At 38.4% G+C, this 24,342-nt stretch overlaps 1 protein-coding gene across 4 annotated transcripts in view; it reads left to right on the top strand.

Moving 5' to 3' along the window:
* BMPR1A (bone morphogenetic protein receptor type 1A) overlaps positions 1-24,342 on the top strand; it is an 85,543-nt gene that overhangs the window by 42,205 nt on the left and 18,996 nt on the right. For all 4 annotated transcript variants that reach the window (XM_064464812.1, XM_064464810.1, XM_064464809.1 and 1 more), the window contains one exon: positions 17,621-17,828. In XM_064464812.1, coding sequence (XP_064320882.1) covers positions 17,762-17,828 — 67 coding nt within the window. In that variant the 5' untranslated portion in view covers positions 17,621-17,761. The remainder of the gene's footprint in view (positions 1-17,620; positions 17,829-24,342) is intronic.

Raw genomic sequence — 24,342 nt, forward strand, 5'->3', positions numbered from 1 at the left:
AACTCTTAGGGTTTTATAGGATTAGAGAACGGAGGAGGGTGGAGAATGGGTCATCTCAAGTTCTTTAATCACTCTGCCCTCTGTTCTCAGCGATCCACTCCCAAAGCCTTTAGAGCTGATGCAGTTTTCAGAGTAGTGCTGTAAACTTAATTAATGAAAAATCTCAATCCTTTCATATAAGAGATTTGAGGGAAGGGTAATGCTTGGAGAAGCCATGTATAGGTGAGCTTTCTGAATAAATAGTACCAGTAAATGCTAATTAGTATGTCTTTGAGATACCATCTGTATTTCTCTTAAGTGTCTTTCAGATGCTATCCTGAATTGAAATGAACTGAAAAATGGGTGGATGCCCTTTTCTTACACAGAGGAAGAGAGAAGGGCTTTTATTACTGATACTTATTATTTTGCTGCTATGGCTGGGCAAAAGCTTTCCAGTGTCAAGTGGCAGGACATGAGCATATACGGTTGGGTTGAAAACTCTGGATGCAATATTATTTTAAAAAGGAAAACAAAAACAAACCCAACACACACACACCATGAGCTCACCTGCACAAATTACCTTTTTTCTCTTCTTGTCCACTATCTCTTGAAATAGTAATAACATCAGCAACAATTGAGGGAGGGAGGTTGTTTTATGCTTTCCCTGTATGTAAATAGCTGATCTGGCAAAAAAAAAGATGGCAACACCACTCCACCACAAAATTTCCCTATCTTGACACAGCTTGCCCTGTTTTTACTAAGGATTATGGGATGTTGGGTTTGTAAATCAACAAGCACACAGATGGCAAGGAGGGGGGAGCTTACCGGAACCAAAGCAAGTCCTTTTGCTAATCATTTCTGTTCCTGCATATTCCAGTTCCTGAAAACTGAACTTGGATGACTTACCACCCCATCCCATTAAAATGTAAAATACTCTCTTAGGTTGAGTTGCCCGCAGCAAGGCATCAGCTAGAAGGACATTCAAGACCTATAATGTAAAACTGCTGAACCAATAACTTATTCCTAAAACGTCAACTAAACTCCCTACTTTTCAGCTTCTGGTGTCCGCAGAGTTGTCATCTTTGTCTCCTCCCAGACCAAGGGTGGCAGAACCCTCCCTTCTCACGTGATGGAACTTGTTCATTCGGTAGCTGGGAACACATGCCAAGTGTTTCAGAACGATATCTACCAGTCATGAGATGGTGTTCCTGCAGTGGTTTTCTTGTTATGCACTCTTGATGGTTAATATCTCCTCTGTTCAGTTAGGAAGCAATTACTTTCTAAGGTTGGGTTAGCTGCCACTGAATTTCCTTGGTGGCAAATGATTTGCTAGGAGTTAATTCCATAACAAACAGGCTGAGCTGCTTTCAGGTTTAAGCCACAGATGGGAAATGCAGGTCAGTGTGCTCAAAGCGTTTTCCAGGAGTGGAGTAACCAGAAGTCCGTGCCATCTTTTGAATCAGTTGATGAAAACAGGAAGTGCCAGTGATTCCACTCCGGAGCTGCTCTGTTGTGCAGCATGCTGTCGCATGTTTTGCCAGCCCTTTGGCCAGTATCCTCCTGACAGGGCTTTCCTTACGTCCCTTCGGCCTGGCTTAGCCCAGATTGTTCCAGTGGTGTGACCATCTATCTCAGGCAGCGTAAAACAAGAGCCTTCCCTATTGCTAGGCCAAGAGCGTCAGATTCAGTAAGGTCGAGTTCAGCTGTCTGAGAATTCCTTCATTTTGCAGTTTTTATGTTGGCTCTGTCTGGCTGAGAAGCTCCTGTTGAAAGTGTAGTGGGTAACATATCTCAAAGAAATCTGGGCAAGTTCCTATGTAGTCAGAGGAGGCTAAATTTTGAATCTTATTTCCATGTCTGAAGATGGGAATTTTATGGGGTAGGATGGAGAACTAATTCAAGAACTTATGGTGAGGTAACTATACAGGGAATGCATTCACAGTACAGTCTGAAGATGTTTATATTGATAGGAATGTGTTTTCGAATCAGATTATTGTAACAAGGGTATGTAATTAGAAACATACCAGATTTTCTTTTTTGCTTGTTTGTTGACTTAATGTTTAGATTGGGTGGTAGGATGTGGTTATCTCCTAAATATTAATACAGGGATTGTTTTGTTTTCATATCAAGAATTGCTTTTCTTCCCCTTCCCCCTTTTTTCTTTCTTGAGGTAAAACCAAGCAGATAAACATTTCTTTCTGACGGTATTATTTTGAAGCAGTCCTAAAAAGTCCGTTATGGACTAGGTTCCCTTGAGCTAGGTTTAAAGTTCAAGAATGTTCTTCTCCAGAGCTTCCAAAGTTGTGATGTTAGGATAAGTTTCAAGAAATGTTTCTGAAGTGTTGAAGTTAATATGTAATTGCATGGAAATATAGGGGTCTAGTTAAAATGTTAAATGTTATTATTTTTAAATGTTAAAATTTAAAAGAATAAAGACCTACCCATTAACATACCAAAATCTAAGATTGATTTAGATAAGCATCTTTGTTTTTTCTGAAGATTACAATATTATACAATGTGATAGAAACTTGCTAATTTTCTTGTTTCTAATCCAGATCTGTAATTTCTTTTTTAAAAGTTAAATGTGTACCATAGCCAAGTCTAGGTAAAGAAGGCCTACTTTTATCATGTCTTAAAAGTATGTATGTTTTGCAGTTACCACACAGTACAGGAATTTCAGGATCTTGAGTAATAATCTGAATCTTTTAAAACTTAACTATTTTGTTCTGAAACTTTTCTTTGTTAAAATGCCTCTGGTAAAAAATAATCTGAATAATTAGGAAGTAAATATTCATGAATTGGTTAGTCATGTGGCAATTTAAATATTTTGCCATTTTTGGAAAACAGGGAAATCTGTTAATACTATAGAATGGAAGATAAATTGCAGATGGCACAAGTTAATTAAAAAAAAAAGGCAAAAAAACCACCCCAGTATTTTTTTCTTCCATGTGCCTTGTCATGAACTAACTTGATGTGACAATGGCAGTAGATATTTCTTAAAATGTAAGCCAAATATTAGGATGGTGTGCTTTATATGTATAGGGAAGAACAGATGTAAAACACTGTTTCAGCTACTACGTGCAAGTGCACAAAGTCTTGAAGCGTACGCACCATTTAAAATCTTAGGCTGCTAGTAAGTTTGCTAGTTAATAGAAATAAGAAAAAGTTGCTTAGAAAATTAGCAAGAAAACAGAGTAATAATATTCTGGTTACACAACAGAATGGTTTGAATAAAGGAAAAACAAGACAGGTGAGGTGGCTTTATGCCGTAGTAATACTGTAGTTGTATTTACTAATAATCTGAAGAGCAAGCTAACAGGAAAAAAAGGAAGGCAATATAGTTTGGGGAAAACTAAAGGAAGTACACAGCTTTAGAATGACTGATGAAGCAAGGATGATGAAGGAAAAAGTTACTTGAGCTATTAGTGTGAACTTAGGGTAAGGAGAATGTAACTGTTTGGGTAGAATGAGCCTTTGCTTTAGGGCAGAAAAGGGGAGTCCTGCTGCTGCCTCCACCAGAAAAAGCATTTTAGTGTTCCCACAGTAGACAGTTCTTTAGTTAAAGTAGTAAGGCAGATAGCTGTAAAATATTGAAACATTGCAGTAGATAAGAAATGGAGAAGTAGAGAGTACTGTGAAGATTTAGAAACATGATGGCTTACCTGTATCGGGAAAGCCATGAGAGACTCTGTCATCTTAGTAAGCAGAGACCTGCTAGAACTTGAGTGTTACCTATAGTTCTTGTGATCCTAGTTATTAGCACCTGCAATACAGGCATAAAGGTAATGAAATGGATGTCCTATCTTCTGCAACTCTGTGAACAAATCAGAAAGCCTATTTAGGACTAAGTACTTGGTTTACATAATCCTTTGAGTTCTTGCCTCTCAGTGAAAACTTGTCTGGAATAGTATTTAATATGTATTAGAGAAGAATAATCAGGTGGATAATCAAATGCATAAGTTACATGGAAAAATATTATGCATATGCCTGCATTTGTGTGTGCTGTATACAAACTTTTGAAGAAAACAGCAGCCTCACGTTCCTGATTTTTAATGTGAATTTCCTGGAAGCTGCGGCTTGCTTACAGTAATGAGGAAGATCTGTGCACTGATTATTCCATGTTTTGGTATAGACAGGGCATCTTGCATTCAGGTTTTAAATGTTTGCAGTTGATCACAGTTAGTGACAGAAAATTTGAATCTGTTAAGATTAATGCTAGAGGGGTCAATAGTCCTATCCATCAGGAGAATTTCCACAGGTATGTGTGCAGAAGGGTCCCCAAAGGCCATACTTGACCGTGCTTCAAACACATTTTGTTGTTCTTCCAAGACCTAAAATGCTGTTCTCCTTCAAATGTGTTACTTCAAGGTGCTGGTTTGTGAAATAAAATTATTTCTTTCAATTGTCAGGTAAAATGTGAATTTTTTTTTTACAGAAGCAGTTTGGTCCTAGGCTTTCAATGGAATGAAAGTGATGAGGGCTGAGAAAGTGATGAGGGCTCCTGTGCCTGTACAGAGGAGACTCCCTGGAGACTCTGAGATGGCAGCGTATGAGAAAAGGGATAGTTATACAGGTGTCTTGAAGTTCTGTGCACGTTAAATTATCATAGAATTTGCAAATGCACACTTGTAATCTACTCAGTTACCCACCCCCACCCCCAGGTAAATTTGTTGTCTTTCAATTAACAAAGCTTTTTTGAATTTATGTTTTTTAAAAAAGGTTTCTTTATCAGTCTTAAAAAATTAGCATCAACAGTTCTGTTGCTCCTACTGTCTCCATACATCAGTACGTAGTACCTTCCCCCTCCCCTGCCTGTTACTCAGCCAGAGCCTGAGCAGTAGCTCCTTATGTGGACATAGTCTCATGAAAAGAAAGCACACTGTCTCCATTCCTGCGACTGGGAAGAAAAATTAAAATTGAATCCGAAAAGATCTGTTAGAAGCCTTGAACCTGTTAGTGTGGCTACTCATGCTGTTGTTTCAGTTGGGTTTAACAGGAATTCAAAATCCAGTATGAAATGTACTGCACACTTGAAAGCAAGTAAGCCTCCTAATTCCTTGGTCTTGTAAAAAGACTTGTTAGTTTTAAATGTGCTAATGCATCTGAGAATTTTACAGTTGGTCAATTGATAAGCTGAAACGAATTCCTCAGAAAACTAAAACATTCATCTTGGTGGCAAACAGGTAGTTTGACCATTCACACACACACCCCCCATATGCTAATTATGTACATCATGCTGTAACTGAAGGAAGAGGAAAAAAATGCATGATTGAAAATAAAAGGTTTTTTAAACAATCATGCATACTTATGTAGAAATGCTCAAACTTGAGATTTAAGCTGCTGCTTCTACAAGGCGAACAGTTATAACTGGGCAGGTAATGCATTTATAGGTTTGTGATCTGGGAGAAGTATATTCTCTACAGTTGGCTGTACTGCTTTGCTGTGCCAGAATATCAAGAATATCAAAACTGTGCTTCAGATAGAGTGTATAAACAAAAAGAACTTCTGCATCTGTCTCATTGTTCTGGAGGATGAGTAGCAAAATGCTTCTAAGGATTATGGAAGAAGTTTTAGAGTTTTCTTGTAAAACTGGAGTTTGGTTAAAGCATGTTCATGTACTTCGTGGCAGCCAACTGATAGCTTATCAAAGTTTTTGAAAGCATTAGCAGTGTTAATGTGTCTGTTTCCAGGTCTGTGAGGGTGTTTTTTCTTTAGCACAGGGCAGAGCTACACATGATATTAAGTTATTGCAAACTATTATAGAGACAAACATTTTAAATGGATTTAAAGGGGATAGGTGGGTATATACATGGTGAGTAGTTCCCTTTGTAGGTATTGGTGATATGAAGAAATTCTGCAGCAGAGGAAATTAATGTAGCGGGATATCCAGCGAAAGAGCATCCTAATCATTCTCTGGGTTTTATACTCTTGCCCTGAACACTTCTTCCTGCCTGCTCTTAAGATCAGGGCAGAGGAACTATGGACCAATCTGCATCTTGAGTAGAGCTGTATTTATACTACAGTATTTCATCTGCTGGCTTTGTTTCAGTACAGTTCTTAAATGTGTGAAAAATCTCAAAGCAAGAAGTGGAATAGAAAAAAATACAATGGTCATTCCAAGATACTGTTCAGCATTTGATAGAGAAGGTTCAGTAATGATGAATCTTTTTGCCCCCTTTCTTTCTGCCAAAAAAATCATTTATTCTCTTCAACTCGGAACAGAAATTTCTTCCCCTTATGGAATCTGTGGTTTTCCTGTAACCCTCAATTTTTCCTTCACAGGTTTAATTTGAATCAGCCTTAATTCTGTCCTATTGGAGGTGATTAGTGTAGGCTAAAGAATCACGAAAGAAAGAAGGTTTTGGTAGTGGAGATGTGGAAGGAATAAGTGACTTTTAGATACAATAACTTCTTGACAGAAGTAACATAAGAAAAGGCAGAATGGGATGGTTCTAAGAATGTGATCTTGAATGGCTGGGGAATAATTGAATTACCAAAGTTAATGAAGAGGTGACTTAGGAGGCAGATGGATTTAGTTTTAAGATTTTTAGTTTAAGGAACTGTTGAGGCATCACAGGAGATACCTTCAGATTTAAGGATGATGGAGGAATGGGGGAAATGTTTGCAATAAATAGTGTCCAAATAATTCCTGTAGTAGTGGGTGTGGGCAGTTTAAGTCACACACCACAAGGGTCAAAAAGTAGGAAAGCAAGTGAAATTGATAGAAGGAATATATAGTATAATCTCTGTACCTTCTTAGTTTCCTTAGGTCTTAGTCCAGTTGCTTTCTTCTATGGAGAGAAAAGCAAAGATTTGTATAAAAAAAAAAAAAAGGGAGGGATTTTATTAGCTGAATGTGAAGTTTAATGTAAAAAAACCCAAAACCAAACAGCTACCTTACATGTTGTTATTTTGTTATTCTTATCTCTACTGTGCATCAGTTGTTGAAAAACTTTTCTTTCCTAGTGTATTTGAAATAAACTTTTTTTGCAGTAAGTTGTGTAATTGCTTGAATATGAATGGGAGAGATACTACTAGTAAAACTACTGAACTCTGAATTTAAGTGTTTGAATCTCATTGAGCTTTCTAGTCATGCTTCTTGTGTGTATGTTTGGTTTTGAATATTGTGTGAAAAAAATTAACAGTATTGCTTTAGCTCTTCAGGGTAATAGGGGACTATAACTGTTGAAGTATAAACACTACCTTTGAACTATGTCTACTTATTGAAAGTTTGCTGTGTTTGGATTTAGAAATGGCTTTGAAGCTGTATTTGATGAAAGTACATTGTTTGAACTTACGAGGAGTAGTTTGTGTGCATGTGTATGCCATGTTGTTTCTGTAGTTATTTAACCAAGCAGATCTACAATGCACTTAGAGTTTGACTTTGGTTTGCATTAAAATGTATTTTCATCACAGCAAAACTTGCAAAACACTAACAGGGTAAGATAAGCTCAGACACATACATCTAGAGCCCTGGAAATTTTTCCCAGAGAAATAACACTTTCTTGCATACTTCACAATTAAAAATTGCATCTTGCAGATAAAAGAAGAAACTGAATGCAGCATAGAACTCATTTTAGATTATTTGTACTGTGGAGGCACTTCTTAATATAGCCATCTAATTTATTATCTCCAGTATTTGTGAAATAGCTCTGCATGAGCATGTCATGCCTTATATGTAAGCATGCATCACTCTGATACTGAGAATAACCGTGTATTTTGCAGGTTCTGTGTAAGATAATGAATGTTGTATTTACTAGATATTTGCTCGCTGATGGATTTGGGATTTCATTCTCTTTTTTTCCCCTTTCCTGCTTGGGCCTGTTGAATTTTTGTTAATTTACTTGGGTGTACAAAGGTTCTCCTTGCAAGCTCTGGGAGTTACTAGTGAGACGGCTTGTGAGGTTACTACCCCCAGCTGTCCACCTTGCTCTTTTGCTGGAGGTCAGTGCCTCTGTGGCAGTATCAAGCAGGCACCAGCTCATCAGCCACAGCTGCTCAGAGCCCGGCAGATTAATTTAAACTGCCATTGATTCTGGCTTAGGCTATGCTAGACTTGCCGCTGACAACACTTGCTCACTTCTCTTGCCCTTGCTGTGGAGGGGTAACCTCCTGTTCTGTGTCTGGAGCTTGTAACCTCGTAAAAATATCCCAACGTGAGTTTCTGGGGTGAGTGTTGAGGCTCACAGATGACAGAAGAGCTGTTAGCTGACTATTCATATAACTCAAAAAGAATTATAAGAGAGGTTGAAAGGGCGCCTTTCAGCAATTTAAAGTTAGAAGGTTGATATAACTAACACAAAGAACAAACTGAACCATTAAATGTAACTTGCAAAGTATGTATCTGAAATTGTATTTCTGTAGTAAGAATGCTTTAAAGAATAGTTTCCCCTTGCCACATCCATGTTTGAGAGGAGTGTAAAGGAGCAGCTTCTACGACTTAGTTTATTTGGCCTATCCAGCTATGAAAAGGCCTCTTTGGAAGACTGATGGAAGCTGCCCCTTTGAGAACATCTGTGTGTTATTTACAGTGATCTGTGAGAACAGCTAGATTGAGAGTTTCGCCGATCAGCAGAGCCTGGTGCTTCTGTGGGCATGGCAAGCAGGTGAGGAGAACAGGGATTAAGGCTTACTTTGCCAAGCAGCATTTTATATTAGTAAATCGTGATGATGTTGAACTTGCCAGTCTTGTCTCTGCTGTTCTGAGCCAATACTGTTAAAGAAATCTTTCTCTTGCCCATTGCAATGAGGAGCGCTGAATTTGATGATTTAAAAATTATGTGGCTTATTTATGAAGTAACATTTGCAAGTGTGTCTTTATCTTGTTCACAAAATGACGTACGAATCCATTTGGACAGCAGTTATCTTCTGGGTAGCGGAACAAAAAAATAGGGCCATGTTGACAGTTTTAAGCGTTTTGAGGGCAAGCACTGTGCTTCTTGGGAAATGTTTTTCTGTTGGCCTTTTTTAATACCAGATCACATGTCACTTGCTTTACAGGGGACACTGGAGTGTCTTGGTCAGATACCAGAGGGAAAGGATTTGCAGTTCTATAAGCAGGCAGCAGCGATCCCCGTGTTTACGGCACTGCTACTAGCAGTTTGCTGGGGGTTGTTTGTATTTTTGGCTGGAGGTTGTGTTGATAAATAATGCTTTCTGTCCTCAATAATTTGAAAATCTGCCTTCCAGGGGTAAATAATAAAAAAACAGAAGAGGGATTTAAGGTCTTATTTCGGTTACTCTTTCCTAGAACTTATTTATTCTCTGCTCTGTTGGGAAAGTATATTCTTGAAATAACTAAAATCATACCTGCAATGTGAGTGTGAGGAGTGACGGCTCCGTGGATAGCATTATCAAGTTGGCCCTTTTGACCTTGGTAATTACTAATCTACAGAATCGGGTATTTCTGAGCCTTGTCAGCCTTGCTCGTTTAGCATTTTATTTATTTTATTGTTTTTTACAAGCCTTGAATAGGAAAAGAGGATTTAAAGAGAAAATCTGAAAAAAAGAAACCCAACCCCGTGTTCATTCTTAAGGGGTAGAGGTCTTCTAGAGGGGAGCTGGCTTGCAGAGGGGGGAGACAGTATTCTTATGCTAATCCACGCTCTGGATAAGGAGCAAAGCAGCCGTGCAAACAATGGAAGTGGAGCCAGAAAGTCTGCTCTGCAGTCTAGCACGCCTTGAAAAGCATGTCAGGCAGGGCGCCTAGGGCTGCTCCGGGGAGGGGCCGGGCGGAGGGGAGAGCGCTCCTCCAGCTTGCTTGATGGGGCTGGCAGCTAGCCATAAGGCTTGGAAAAACCTTAGTACCTAGAAAACAAGAATTTAGGGTGGAAGCGAGGGGAAGCGGGAGAGGAGTAGCTGCAGTCTGTTTTTCCTGGTAAAAAAAACCCCAAACAAACCCCGAAAAACCCCATTGAATTGTCTCAGCTTTGCTGCTGCTATTTTCTTCTTTGTACCCAAACTGAAATTCAAGTGATGTGTTTTTTTAAATAGTAACCACTTTTTCTAAACAGTGTTCTGTGCTAGAGATTTAGATTTTAGCAACGTGCCCCTACTCAGAAATTAGCTTACACTACCCTCATGTGGGGAAAATGTTCAGATCGAAAGTGTGCTGGAAGCTGGAGCTGCAGGCTGGCCTAAGGATGGCGGCGGGGAGGGGGCGGTTTGCTTTTCTAGTCCTTGCTGCCTCTCTTGTAGGAGAAACCGATGTCAGTGACATCAGGGAAAAAGCATGGTTTTGTATAGCATGCTTTGTTATTGATTAAATTCAGTAACTGAAAAAAGACAGGCTGTTTTACTTAGGCACCATGAAATGAAAAATATGCTCTTTAACCGCCAAACAAAAACCCAGTTTCTGGAGAACTCTTCATAAGTCCCAGAATTTGCATAATCACCTTTGCATTGGAGAGAAAAAGTAGTTGGGAATTTCTTTTTCTGGACTGGGGGAAGGTTATAGGTGTAACAAACAAGCTAAGACCATGGGTTCGAAGTATAATAAAAGCTTATCCTGTCAGGTTTTTGGTCTGGGGATTTTTTGACATAGAGGAATGAACAATTGTCCTTAAATTATGAAAAAATTACTGCACAGTTGTGAAAACATTCATTATTCTTGTTTATAGTGCTGAAAGGGATGTTGTACTTCAGAAGCCCTTCCTATGAAAGCATTTGTAGTTTTAAGGGTGCTGGCTCTGCTGTTAGGGTCCATTATTCACTTTAAAAGAAGTGAGCAAATATATATTCAGGATTGAGGCCCAGTGTTTTTTCTTCCTCAGCCTAGGTATATTGTTTTTACAAAATAATTATAATTCAGAGCCAAAATATGGATAGGTCTTGTAGGCAGTATAGTATGACCATAATATTTTCAGTAGTGAAGTGTGAAATCTGTAACCATTTTTATGACTCTTCCTGTTGGTGCTTATGCTTAGTGAAGGAAAGGCATTCTTGAAGTAATTTTTTCGCAAACAAAATTTCAAAGGTTTACGTTACATTCCCAGTTTTGATTTGTTAGATTTAGAGATGGAATGTATTACATGTGGAGACTTCTCCTTGTTCACATTGACTGGTATGACAGTGAGGAACTAGCAAAAATGATAAATAGATAATAAAAACATTTAAGAATGATAGCTTCTGGGTAGAATAGCAGAAGTTGATGTCATTTATGGTAGAAGGAGCATGGGTGTCTGTTGCCAATTGTCTTAAGGGCAGAAGCTCTCAGCCAGCTCATCACCAAAGTGATGGAGTCGAAAGAGGGTAAATGGGTCAAGATGAATAAAAATTGTGTAGCAAAATCCTATTTGAACATGCTCAAATAAGAGAATGTCATGTTTGTAACACTCTAGGATATGTCTGAATACTTGATGGCACTGGGAAAAAAATTTTACTGAATTTCATTACTGTTAATTTAATGGCAGAAACTTTGTAGCAGTTACTTAATTGGCATTCCAGAGTAACAGTAACATGGACATTCAGGAGTCCAATGAGTGGCGTCCCCAATTACCTAATTGTACTGGGCATGGTAAAAAGTAGCTTGGCTTTAATTTCTTCATGGTTAACAACTTTGTTTATGAAGCGGACAGATATATCCTAATTTAGTAGTTTAGCTTCTAAATTCTGTTGTAATGTACGCACATATGGTATTTGCAAGCAGTGTGGAATCTTCCTTTCTGTTAGACTATACAGGGTGGATTTGGGTGACTTTTCTTCCAGCTGCTCAAAAGTAAGAAGTCCTTTTCTAAGTCTCTGAACTCTCTTGCTGCAGAAGGCAGTTGGTAGTGGCTCATGTTTTTTGACTGAACAAACCCAGCATTGCAGTACGTGCGTTATAAACACGTGGTTATAAATGCCTTCAAGTAGAACTCATATTTTTTCATTTCAGTCTTTTGAGAAGTGTATAATGCATTCACATACACACAAGTGTGTTTCATTTAACATTTCAGATTTTGTAGAAGTTCGTAGAGGGAGAAAAACCATTGAAATAATTTACACAATCTTCCGGCTTTTAAATTTATGCAGTTGCTAATAGTTTTAAATAATTCTAATACAATCCTCAATTTAATGGAATTATTTTTGTGAGCTTGCGAAGATTAGCGTCTAAACAAATAGGGCCTTATTTGAAGCAGATTTTGTTAATGACCATGCAGCCAACTAGTTTGCAATAGCCATCAGTCTTCTCCATCAACTGTGTGGTTTCTTCATAGATTTTGGTGGTGGATTTACCTGCATTTTTAACTTAACGTGTTTGACAGCACTTAGGCATAGCTAGTTCAGCTGTTTGTTTGACACTTTTCTACAATTTGTGTAGGCATGCCTTGCAATGAAACAGTAGAAACAGATTTTAAAAGTAGGTGTGTACATGCATTTGACAGAATTACACAGTACAGAATCTGAAACTTTTATTTTAACTTCCTTCTTGTTACAGAATTGGTTAAATTTGGCTTTGAATAAGCTACAGTTAACTGTAGCTCTTTTTGTGTTGTAAATAACAAAATGGAGTTGTAAGGGCTCTCCTGGATCAGTCTGCTCCCTTCCTGTCACCTGCAGCTACATGAGATGGTGGCCTTTGTAAACTAAAGACTAATTAAGTTTTCGGACTCTACTTAATTTGAAAATCTGCCCTAGAACCTTCTAACCAGTGCTTAGGAATTGTCTTCTAATTTCTGATCTAAATACATTTTAATGACTAATCCATACCTAGTTGTTGTTGAACCAGTAATTTTCATCATGTTGAATAGCTGTCTGTCTTTCCTTGTGTTTATTCCTGTGTTACATTTTTCAAAGAGTAATCATTTCCTTGCCAACTTTCACTGTATTAATCTTTTTTCGTCTCTCTTTGTCTCAGTTCATAGGGCTTTCCTGTTCTCCAGATAGTATCCAGACAGTATGCCCAGTCCTTCTAGGCATATGTTGAATGATAGAGACAATCATATTGTCTGTGCTGTTCATGTTTTACTGTTTCCCCTGGGAAATTTCCCTAGGAAATCCTGGAGTTGTCTGTCTCTTTCTCCCAGCAACATCACATGGATATGTCTGATGTTGTGTAATGGGTTAGTGTTCTGGAGTTCTTGGACATAGCTGTCTCCTATACATGAAGTCCTAGCCTATGCGAAGCAGAAATTCTTCAGAGTTCCCAATACACATAACTTTCCCAAATTCATGCTGTTGTATTTAATTCCATTTATGTTAGTTCAGTTCTTCATGTGATCTAAATCTGCCTGCATAAAAACAATACTTAGCTGAATTGAGGATTCCTGTTTGTCGGCAAGGTTTATCAAAGTCTTACTTTTTGTGCTCAGTTCATTAATGAAAAGGGTAACTATTCTTGAACCAAGGTCCTTGAATGTCATTTGAACTACACTTAGTAATCTCTGTTCTTGAAACTACTTGTCCTCTGCCCTGTAGTGAATTCTTTACTGTTCTTACAATCCCTCTTTTCCTCATCCAAATTAATAATTTTCTTTGTGGCACTGTATAACTTTTTTTTTTAAGCTCTAGTAGCAAAGTTGTTGCATACTGGCTTAGACTGACAGTCCAATTCCTCTGGCATTCTGTTCCACCCTGAAGTGGTGTTCAAAACTGTACCCACAACTGAGGTAATATGCTTACGGTTACCTCAGTCACTTCTTGCCCCCACTACACAGAGGAGAAACATTAAAAGTTCTCAAGTTTTGGTTTGGCAGATACATTTACTCGATATTGTATGCAGTGCTGCAGATGTTTTGAAACATCTTGTCTGTTGAAATGGATTTAATGTTCGAATTCTTGCAAAGTCTGAGATTGACGTTTCTTTTTCATGTGTTCCCCTTTCACAATACTGTCTTTGTTACGCTCAGCATTGAAATTTGGGCCAGTGCAGCTCATTTGGTTTGGGGATCATGCTGTTAAAAATATTACAGAGCCACATCTGAAGAACAGTTACCCCTGAACTCCCTGCTATCAGAACTGGTTTGGACCATATGATAAATCTTGCACACTTCAGCTTCGTATATTCGGAGTCATACTGAGTGTAGGGCTAGACTGCCATGATAGTGCCGTGAATTCACAGCTGAGTTCCAGTTCAGAAAAAAAAACCCACACAGTTTTAATAACAAAAGCATCTTCTTCAATAAACTATTTTTAGGAAGGCTAATAAATTACATTGTAGGCATATTGGGTGTTACAACTGACTAATAAAATGGCAGAGTAGCATTCCAGGTGCTAATTGGTGCTTTAACACATTTGAAGTAGTCATTTAGTTGTCATCTACACTGTCAATATCAGGCAGGTTTTGGAGAAATTCCAGTTGTGGCTGGCTTTAGATAGTGTGCCGTAGTGGGGCTGCCAGTCTTCCTTTTTAATGGGAATCCAGAAACAGCTCAGAAAAGATGTCACTGCGGCCTTTTTGGTCTTGTCAAATGTATTTTTTGTTGTTGCGGTTTCTTTCTGTTTTAGTGAAAGAAATTTTCATACAAACGTCATAACTACATCATTTTTGGGGTGTGGCATTTGTTAGAAGCCCTAGAACAACTAGTGTGTTTTTTTGTAACTGCTTTGGTTTTTGTTTGGTGGTTTGTTTGGGTTTTTTTAAGCTGTTAACTGGCATAGCTCTATTGGAGTGCCAGGTGATTTTAAGAACGAAATGTTTTCAAGCCATTTCCACTTCTGCGAAGGAGCAATATAGGCTGTTGTCTTAGTTTGTTTAGGTCAGAAACTTCGATGAGAAAAAGGAAAAACAGTTGAAAGGATGGATTAAAAAAACGCCTGAAATCTCTTCTGATAGCTGTGGCAGGAAAGCTCTGCTGAATTTTACTGTGGTGACTGAAAAAACCCCACCTCAGCCCATCCACATCATGTTTTTGACACAGCTTTGTTGCTTCTGTAGCATGGGTTGTAGACTAGGACAATTTATTGTAAATCGCTGTGTTTTCATCAGCGGTTTAAGGTCACCTGCCCAACAGTGGAGCGTTACCATTAGTGCTACGTAGGCAGAGCCTGCCTGAGGTTTGCAGCCGCTGAGGGCGAACTTGACACTGGTAGCAGCAACAGAAAGATAACTCAAGTAATAGTATTATGGCATCATCTCTGCATTTCAGGGAAGAGAAGGGACTTGCAGCCGTGCTGGGTTTTACCTTCCATTTTTGAGGTAATCTTTAAATTGCTGATAAGCATGCTCAAAGTAGAATGATTTTTAAATGGGGAATTACAACAGAACTTGTTCTCAGTGTCATTTTATTACATGTTTTTATAGACATCTTTTATATATTCACATCTTAATACACATATATCTGTGAAAAGTGAACTATTACTGAAAGGAAGATTCAGGTATAAAATACTGGTTCTAAGCGGAGAGCGTTATATTCTTGAAAAGGCTTGGACAACGTTTTTGAGAACTACCTTAGATTGTCTCACTGAACAAAAATCACAAAAATGGAAGAGAATTGCATTGACATGTTCTTTTTCCAATTTCTTCCTGGTTTTTTGGTAACGTAATGTGTGGTACAGTGGTAAATACACATTGCACCTTAATTCCTGTGCCAGTGTGTTCTCTTACCTTACTGAAATAGGGAGCGAGATCACCAATTTTTTTGAAAGTTTAAAGCATTCCTACTCTTGAAATGTGGAAGAGTGAGAATACGTAATCCTTCCTGAAACTTGCATAGAAAAGACAGACAGAAGTGATTTTTAAGTATACTTATACAGGCTATTGGTGGGGTTTTTTTTCCTTGATGAACTGCAAAAATAATACCATAAATAAATCCTTTGTTGTTTTACTACATAGAAAGCTGTTGGCAGTTTTGTCCTCCATGTGTTCTACTGAGGACTGAAGTTCATTACAGTTGAAACACGGAATAAAGTAGTAAATACTTACGGACTAATGTTGCTGGCCTGACGTTTTCATAGGTAGAAGGACGTTCCCTGTCAGCTGTCAGAATTGGTCCTGTTTCTTGCGATTAGGAAATGCTAAAGAGAGCGAATATTTTTGTTACCATATTGCTTTCACCTCTGCCTCGCCAGGAGGTTTATTTTGAAGTTACCAGGGCTTCGGATGTCCGCAAAGCGTGTGCTTGGGAGTCCATCCTGCCGTAACCCAGCAGTAATCATGGCAAACACGGGGGCCGCCGTGGGGCTGGGCGAGCGTTGCCGGCGGCCGGCCCGGAGCTCGCCCCGGCTCCCTCCGGCGCAGAGGCGCTTTGTCGCTTCATTAGGGAGAAGTCAGAGATGTGTGAAAAGTAGGCCGGAGGTCGGGGGCGGCCTGCCCCGGCCCCGCCAACATTGAAAGTGACGGACACCTCCCAGCTCGGCCACTAATTTGCCTCCATGTTAAATGCCTCCGAAGCCCTAATTAAAATGAAAAGTCCTTGGGTCTCACCGACAGACAGATTGAGTTATTGATGGTGGAAGCGGCCACCAACAGTAATTGCAGCCCATCCCTGAGTGAACGGCAGTTTTGGCATTCATTAGCAGCGCCAGGCTGACAGGGGTCAGGGGGGTCAAGCCCAAGGAAACAAGAGGCCGAGGAAAGGCAAAATCAGTCCTCTGTTCGTCTTTGTGAAACATCGCTTTTGTTGTGATTAACTATTTAGGTGTTCGAGCTGCTTTTTAGTCCTTTGAGGCCCAATTATGCTTCCCTTGTGAATCGCTGTAAAGGGTTCGTTAAGCAGAACGTGACCACAACTACTACAGTCTGAAAAAGTAACTCGGTATTCAATTTGGCTGTCTTAGCTATGTGCTTATCCACTGGATGAGTAGAATTATGTTTTATTTTTGGAGCAAATGGCGTGCGTGTATAATACCATATTTTTTCAGGAGAGATTAATCTGCACAAATCTTGGAAATCCAGAAGGATATCAGGATTTTGACTTGGAGTTAACAGAGATTAATAATAAATGTTCATTGATATTTGTGAACTGAGCTAACTTTCTTTTCTCCAGAAAACACTGTATAACATAGTAGTCTACAGGAAGGAGGACTGGAATATAGTTGATGTAAGCGAGAAGTTAATTTTTCATTCAAATGCTAAATAAGATTGTGCTTTTTTTTTTTTAAAAAAAAGACGTAGTCCTAGTCTAGAAGACAAAAATAACATTGTCAGTAAATTAGGTAACCAAACAAACTATTTTAATACAAGTTTAGCTTTTATCCAGCAGAGGGGCTGGGTTTTTATTGCAATAAAGCCGCTTTGCAAGCGTTTTTCAACAAGTGGCTCAACAGTGTTGCTTTTTTCCCTACAATATTATGGGAAGTCACTGTTGGGTTTCATTTTTAAGAAAAATAATAAGTATAAATTTTAATTTCTGTAAAGAAAATAGTTTTCAAACAGATTTACTTTTATGTGTCAATCTGTTGTATATTATCTGATAGCTGTATGTGAGTCTGAAATATATGGCTGTGACTAGTGAGTTAACATACCTAATATTTTTGACAGGAATGTAAAAACATTCCTGTGGGTTGTTACAAAAAATGTATGTTTCAGAAGAAACCTGCTCTTCAATTGGATAGTAAATATGGGTAATATTTTCAGTTATTATTCTTAATAAACATGCGTTTTTAATTATTTTTTGCAGCCACATGGTTATGATCGGTGTGATGAGAGATCTTGAGGGTTTTTTTCCTGTTTCAGAAATGCAGGGAGTTTCTTAACACTTGGTTTTACTTTATCTTTCAGGAAACAAAGTTGGAAAAGTTACAAAATCATCTTTGCAGTCAAGCACCGAACCTTGTATTAGGCTTCACCAAACAGACTAAGCTTCACATTTGCCAAGCAGAAGGGACAGTTGTCTTGCACAGGAAGGATTAAAAGTGAACAATGACTCGACTGAGCGTTTATGAGCGATTGCTTGGAGCCTACATGCTTATCATTCTCCATGTTCAAGGTAAATATGTACTAGTTGAAATAAGTTTATATTTTTCATCTGTAACTGAGATGTGTGTGTATTCTAGTGGTTGGGATAGAGTTGTTTGCTGGTTTTGCAGGCAGGTAACTTATCTGCCTGACACGCCCTATAGACACTTCCCTAAAAAGGACATTATAGTGGTCATGTGTTGCTGTAGTATAGATTATAGATTAGGTCTGTTTTAGCAAACGCTTGAGTAGAGACAATACCAGAAATGCATAGTACCCTGTGGAGTAAGCTATATGAGCAGCGGAACTGAAGGTTTGACTTTCTGAATTTGTTTCCTCTGTGTGTGTGTCTTTGACCCCTTTAAACTTGACCCACTGAAGAAACTGCAGTGTGCAGTTCCCCATGCCTTCTGATGCTCCCAACGGCCAAGAGACAGTGTGGCATAACTAATCTAAATAAACTTGTTACGCCTACTCAATGGGCCAAGGTGAGGCTATGTGATGTTCAAAATAGCCTGGTTTTCAGTTTGTGAAAATACTTGTTTGTACATCTGTTGTCTTTCCAGCCACCAGTTATCAAAAACTTCTGGAAATCCAGTTATCATTAGGACTTTAAATCCTCTGTCAAATTGGGTTGAATTAAAGAGAGAAGTATTGGAAACGAACCAATGTCACTGTCTCATGGTCAATCAGGAATTGAAGCTTAAGTATAAAGATTGTAACTAGTTTGTGGGAAAATCAATTTTGTTATCATTTCCTTACTCCTTATTAGCAACCATACCTGGCAGATCTGGTTCTGGAATTGCTTGTAGTTCAGAGAGGTGTCAGAATAGCAGAATGGTATCTGAGGTGTCAGTGGTATCACATTCGCATGTTTGGGACATGAACAGTAGTGCTATGCATGTCCAATCAGGCATGTACATCTATAGTTGGTCTCTGCGTAGGGTTTCTTGTTCTCCCAGCTGTGCGCCTCTCGTGTTTGAGTGGAGTACACAGAGCTTTCCAGGTGTTTCAAGGGAAATAGTCAAGACTAATTTGGCACTGCCATTTTAATACTTGAGTATAAAAGGGTTTGTATTATCTTTTCATACTTACATCAATTACTGCTCAGTGCTTGATTTCTTTGAGCTATTTACTTTCAAGAATAACAATTCAATGAACCCAATAAAATGGGGAGAGGAGGAAGCCTGGTAAGTACCCAAATGACAATCTTTATGTTCTGGTTCTGGTGTGTACCTGCAATATTATGTTAAAGGATTTAGCAGAGCTGTCTCTATCAGGGCTATGCTTGATACAAGAGCTTGACAACTGATTTTTAAGACCAGACCTGCATCAAATGTGTAATGGGCCTGCCCCTTCCAAGCCACTTGATCCTGCCTCTTCCCATGTGCTGGTATTTATCCTCTTGTGACCAAGTGCCAAGGTGTATTTGGGAACTGCTGCAGCTTCTAACCTGGGTGGGGGGAAGCACTTAGAGCACAAGACTGTACCCTTAAATGTAACCCAAACCTTTTACTCCTTATTAAGCAGTAATATATAAATGACACTGAAAATATTTACCTGGAATTGACCAGGGATGAGCTGCCAACTACACTAAGAATGAAACAAGTCGTGCCTCAATGCAAGGAAGATCATCATCAAGCTCTTTCAAGTTCAATCCCACACACACATTTGCAGCTAAGCTTTTATGGAACAGAAGTCCTCTCCCTGGATCTGTGCAGAATTTCAGTTTGTTAAAGATATTTAAAACTGCCATTCTTCCTTTCGAGTTTCCTGTGGGGTTCAGTCCAGAAGACTACCACGAGCACGCTGAATGCTTCTGTATCGCTGAGTACAGCCTACAGAATTGTAAACACTTTTCTTCCCGAACTGGAGAAGTGTTCCTATATACTTGCCAAGTTATTTGAGTGCTTTCATCTTTTTAGCCTACAGGGGCTCAGAATAGTGTCTCCTAACTTCTAGGTATGTGCTTTAAGCACTGATGTTTGGCTTAATTCACTCTGTGTGTGTGCGTAGGCGTGCACACATGTATTTCAGGAGTGGGGAAGAGCATGGGTCCTGGTTTGAAGCTTTGCCATTGCAGAAAAAATTTCCAGGTTCGAAGCAACAAAATGACCATAAATCCAAGATTCTTCCATCTTTGTTACATTAGTTGGGAGAGGGAAATCTTCAAGACCAGTCCCTCTTCCTATTGTGGACATAGTTTTTAACTGGGAAGGAATAGCTCAATCTATTTAGAAATACACTAGTTTGGGTATGGTTAAAGTTTATAGTAAGATTTATAAATATTTACAGGTAGCTCTAAGGTGATTAGATTGGTAACGGGCACAAATCGCAATAAGGAAATTTCGGTGAGAAATTAGGGAAGAAATTTTAACTGTACGTGTGGTTAAGCATTAGAACAGGATGCCTGGAAAGGTTGTGCAATATCCATTCTTAGAAACAGTCAAAACTTGACCAGAATGGCTTTGAACAACCTGCTCTTAGAAGTTGGTCCTGCTTTGACCAGGTGACTTGTAGAGGTCTCCTCCACTCTAAAATACTCTCAGACATAGCGATTTGCAGTGGAGCTTGTTCTGCTAGTATTCAAGCAGTTTTACTGCTTCTTGCAGATGATACCAGCTTCCTCCCCTGAAGAGGTTGGGAGCGATATACTTTGTTCTTTTTACTGAAATCATGGTTACCCCTTTGCACCAGTCAGTACTCAGCATTTTACTCAAAGGCAATAGCAACTGAAGGAACAATATTTTTTTTTTTCCTCTAGGTACAAATAGAAATAATAATACAAAGCTACAGGTCTTATAGTGACTTCAAATTACTTTCAACTCCTTCCATGATCACATTTATTAATACAGTTTCAATAAATTTAAAGACCCTGTAAACTTTTTTTCAGCTTCTAAAGAAGAAATTGCCTTGTCTTAGGAATATTTCTGACTTTCAAATCAATATTGAGTGAGTTCTGAAAGCCATGGGAAAGTTGAGCTTGCTCAAATGTTGTTGGTTCTTTGATGCAAGTTGCCTAAGGGCTTGTCTTCAAACGTATGAAATATGCTTGGTTTCTAAGGGTGGTGAGTAGAAAAACAGTCAAGTCTCTCTGCTTGACCCTAGATTCATGGAGGAGTTGTATTTGGGGGGCTGGGGAGGGAAGAATAAAGTTGGTAGTCATCAGGTATTTGAAATTTTTATAGGAAAAAGGAAATTTAAAGTGAAAACCCTAAAAAGTGGAAATTAAAAGTGAAAAGAATAGTTTCAACAAGAAAAATAGATGGAGGATGTTACCAAAATGCATCATAATGGAAGCAATGGAGAGGGAAAAGACCCATGAGGAATTGAAGTGAATTTCTGTGATTTACAGAAAGAGGAGGGAGAAGCAGAGAAGGCAGAAGCACCCAGCATGTGTGCTTTCAAGTGACTGGCAGACAGCTTAATGGTTTGCTCCCTCACTTGTCTTGGAGGCGTCTTCAAAATGGTAGGAATCTCGGGGCTTACCAAGACGTGAGAGAATGATAATAGCAAGCATGTCTGTATACATGCATGTATATATACACACCAGATTCCTTAGTAGGTAATTTAAAAAGCAAGTGGCTGCATGTGTTGATTAACGTGAAGATATTCTTACAACAGCAGTAGAAAACAGGCAGTTCCATGCAATTATTGGTGAACAGCGGCTATTTCTTAGGTCAGTACTACGGAGCAGGGGGACACTGTGGTTACCCATTGGATTGTATCTTCTTTATAGCTTATGGGACTTTTTCACTTATGTTGAGAAACGATCAAAAATAAACCTGGGTAGCAGATGGCTAGATTTAATAGCAACCTTTTCAAGAAAAACATTTTTGTATTTCCTTTCTGGCTGTGGAAGGCCTTCGCAATATCTTTAGACCTGTGACTTGGTTTGCATTGTCATCCACCTAGTTTTGCTCATCTAAGGCAAGAGTTTATCGGTGCAGTTGAGGACTGTGGTAAATCTGCTTTTGCCTTCCCACTACTGCAGGTTTTTAGTTCAGGTAACCAGTTTTACTTCCGAGTAGAGTTCGTTCTTTGTTTTTATAATGCGCTGATGAGCATAATTAATCAGTATATGTAATGGAGTCGTTAAGGAACTTAATGTGTACTTAAACGTGTTCTCCGAAACGTTGTACTTCTCTACTGTCAGTTTACTATGTGATGTAATATTAGATATGTGGTTTGTCGTGCCGTTGTGTTCTTCAAAGACACGGCAGAAGACCAGTATTTTAATATTTGTAAATTAGTTGACTAAAAGTTTAATAGCATTCAATATGTATGAAGAGGTTCATTAAAAGTTAGATTTTAAGATAATTGGTGTTAATATTCAATATTAAAACAGACTTAAAGCATTGTCCGTTAGAGAACAGAAAAAAAATCTGAGATTTGATTTCACTGTCATGCTTACTTTTATTCAAAGGTTTGATATAGGAAAGGATATTACTTCTTTTTTACTCTTGTGCACTTTCTGATTTTCAGGTGAATTAGTTCCTGAATTTGAATATATAAACTAGTTTGAAATAAAGAAAATTTCCTAAAACCTGCAGAGGGAACTCTAGAGTTGTCAGAAGCTGATCTATTGCTGAGGACAGTGTAGTTCTGTTTACCAGTGATTTCCCCAGTGGCTGTATCTGTTGTTAAAACATTGGCAGCAAACACGTATTGGTATCTATTTGTCTGATTAAAGTTATTTTAATGGATTATTAGAAAGTTATATATTTCTTCATTATAATTTCAAATTTAGTTTTAAGTAACTTTATTCTTTAAAAGGTCATGTCATTTAAATTAGAATGCAGAGTACTTTAAGTAGAATACACATATAAAGATAAGAAAATAAAAATTTCTTGTGTCTGGCTTTTGTATTGAATACATATGAAGAGAGAGTAGCCTTCTTCAGAAGTGACTTCTTTGGGGAACGGAAGTGGGAGCAGAGGCTGGAGGTCGCTGGTTGGGAAGCTAGGGGGGCTGGGACTGACTGTGTTGAGTCCTGCTGTAGCTCCTGGGAGAGCTGGAGGGTGGTAGAAAGAGATTTTAAACGAGTAGTCTGGGAACATGCTGTGATTTTTAGGAACCAGTTCTGCTAGATGGAGCTACCTCTAACATGCCTGGTGTTCAGAGATCACAGGCTTGATAAATAAATAAAAATGAGAATTATGATTAAAATGCCAGACACAGCTCATAGAAGCATATATTTTCTTTGCACTCATAAAACTGTTTTCTCTTATTTTTAAAATTATTTTGTATTTTAAGAAAAAGCACTAATATATTACTCAAGCTGCATCCTTTGTACCAAGTTTTAATTCACATAGCAGTACATGTTAAATCATTTCGAAAGCTTGTGATAGGCAGAAAGGTGACACGCCCTTGTTGAAGTAGATGATTTTGCAGTATGTGCATCCTAAAGCAAGAAAAAGTAGTTTAAAACTACCACATAAAAATTTCAAGGTATGCCTTTTTCATCAGGAAGGCCTATCTAACATAAGGAGCTTTGGTACAACTGTCATCTTCTATGAAAAGAGCCCAGCATGGGCAAGCCCTGAGCATCAGCTGGCCCCAGCAAACAGCTTTAGCATCAGCGGGAAGGCAGGTGAACGTGGTCTTCTGACAAAGATTCATTTTATTAAAGAATTGGATTTATTGGGTTTTAGAGGCTTGGATTGGGATAGCTACAAAGAAATGCTGAGAGTACTGTAGTTCTGCTAGGATAAATCCCTTTTAAGGATAATTTACTCTGGAATAAAAATGTTTTTATGTGGAACATCTATATTAAATATACTAGTATGAATTCAGAAAGCTATTGAACAACTTGAATGCTGTAGGCGACTAGTTCTAGCGTTGCAACTTTATTTGTAGAGGTAGAGGGGATACAGTTAAGTAAGAAACTACAGGCATGATTTGGCTTTTCTATTTGTGTTCTTTCACTTACTGCTCTGTCTTTGCATTTCTTAATAGAGCTGGGTTTTCTTCTGGGTTGTATAGATCTCTTCTTGGATCAGAAGACTTAATGAAATTATATATGTATCCTGGCACTGAGTTGCAGCCAAGTTAGCTGAGTTCTGAGTGGTTAACAACACTTCACTGTCACGCACAGTACCTTTTAAAGATTATCCATATTAATATTAGTGTTTGAAGCCATGCTTTCAAGTAGACTAAAATTTCTAACAGTGCGATTTTTAATATACTGTTTTTCTTTAAAATAGATTTTATAGTCTAAGTTTCTATGATTGGAAGAAGTAGTTCTTAGAATAATTTATATTTTCAGTTAAGGGCTGGATATGATACGTTGGCAGGAGTTGTTCTTTTTTTATTAAAAAAAGTTTAATTTTAAACAAAGCCGGTTTAATGCCTTCTTATCTGTAGCAGTTGTTCACACTTTTAGAAACTGCAAATGAATGCAGTATGTATGAGATAGTGTTGTGATGGGGCAGAGCAAATGACGAACTGGGAACTTGAAGTCCCATCAGCTTATTTCTCTTTATTGTCTTACCCTGCGGTTACGTGAGGAGAGGAGAACACTCCAGTTCACAATCACTCTGATA

Source organism: Phalacrocorax carbo, chromosome 13, assembly GCF_963921805.1.
Source record: "Phalacrocorax carbo chromosome 13, bPhaCar2.1, whole genome shotgun sequence".
Classification (NCBI taxonomy): domain Eukaryota; kingdom Metazoa; phylum Chordata; class Aves; order Suliformes; family Phalacrocoracidae; genus Phalacrocorax; species Phalacrocorax carbo.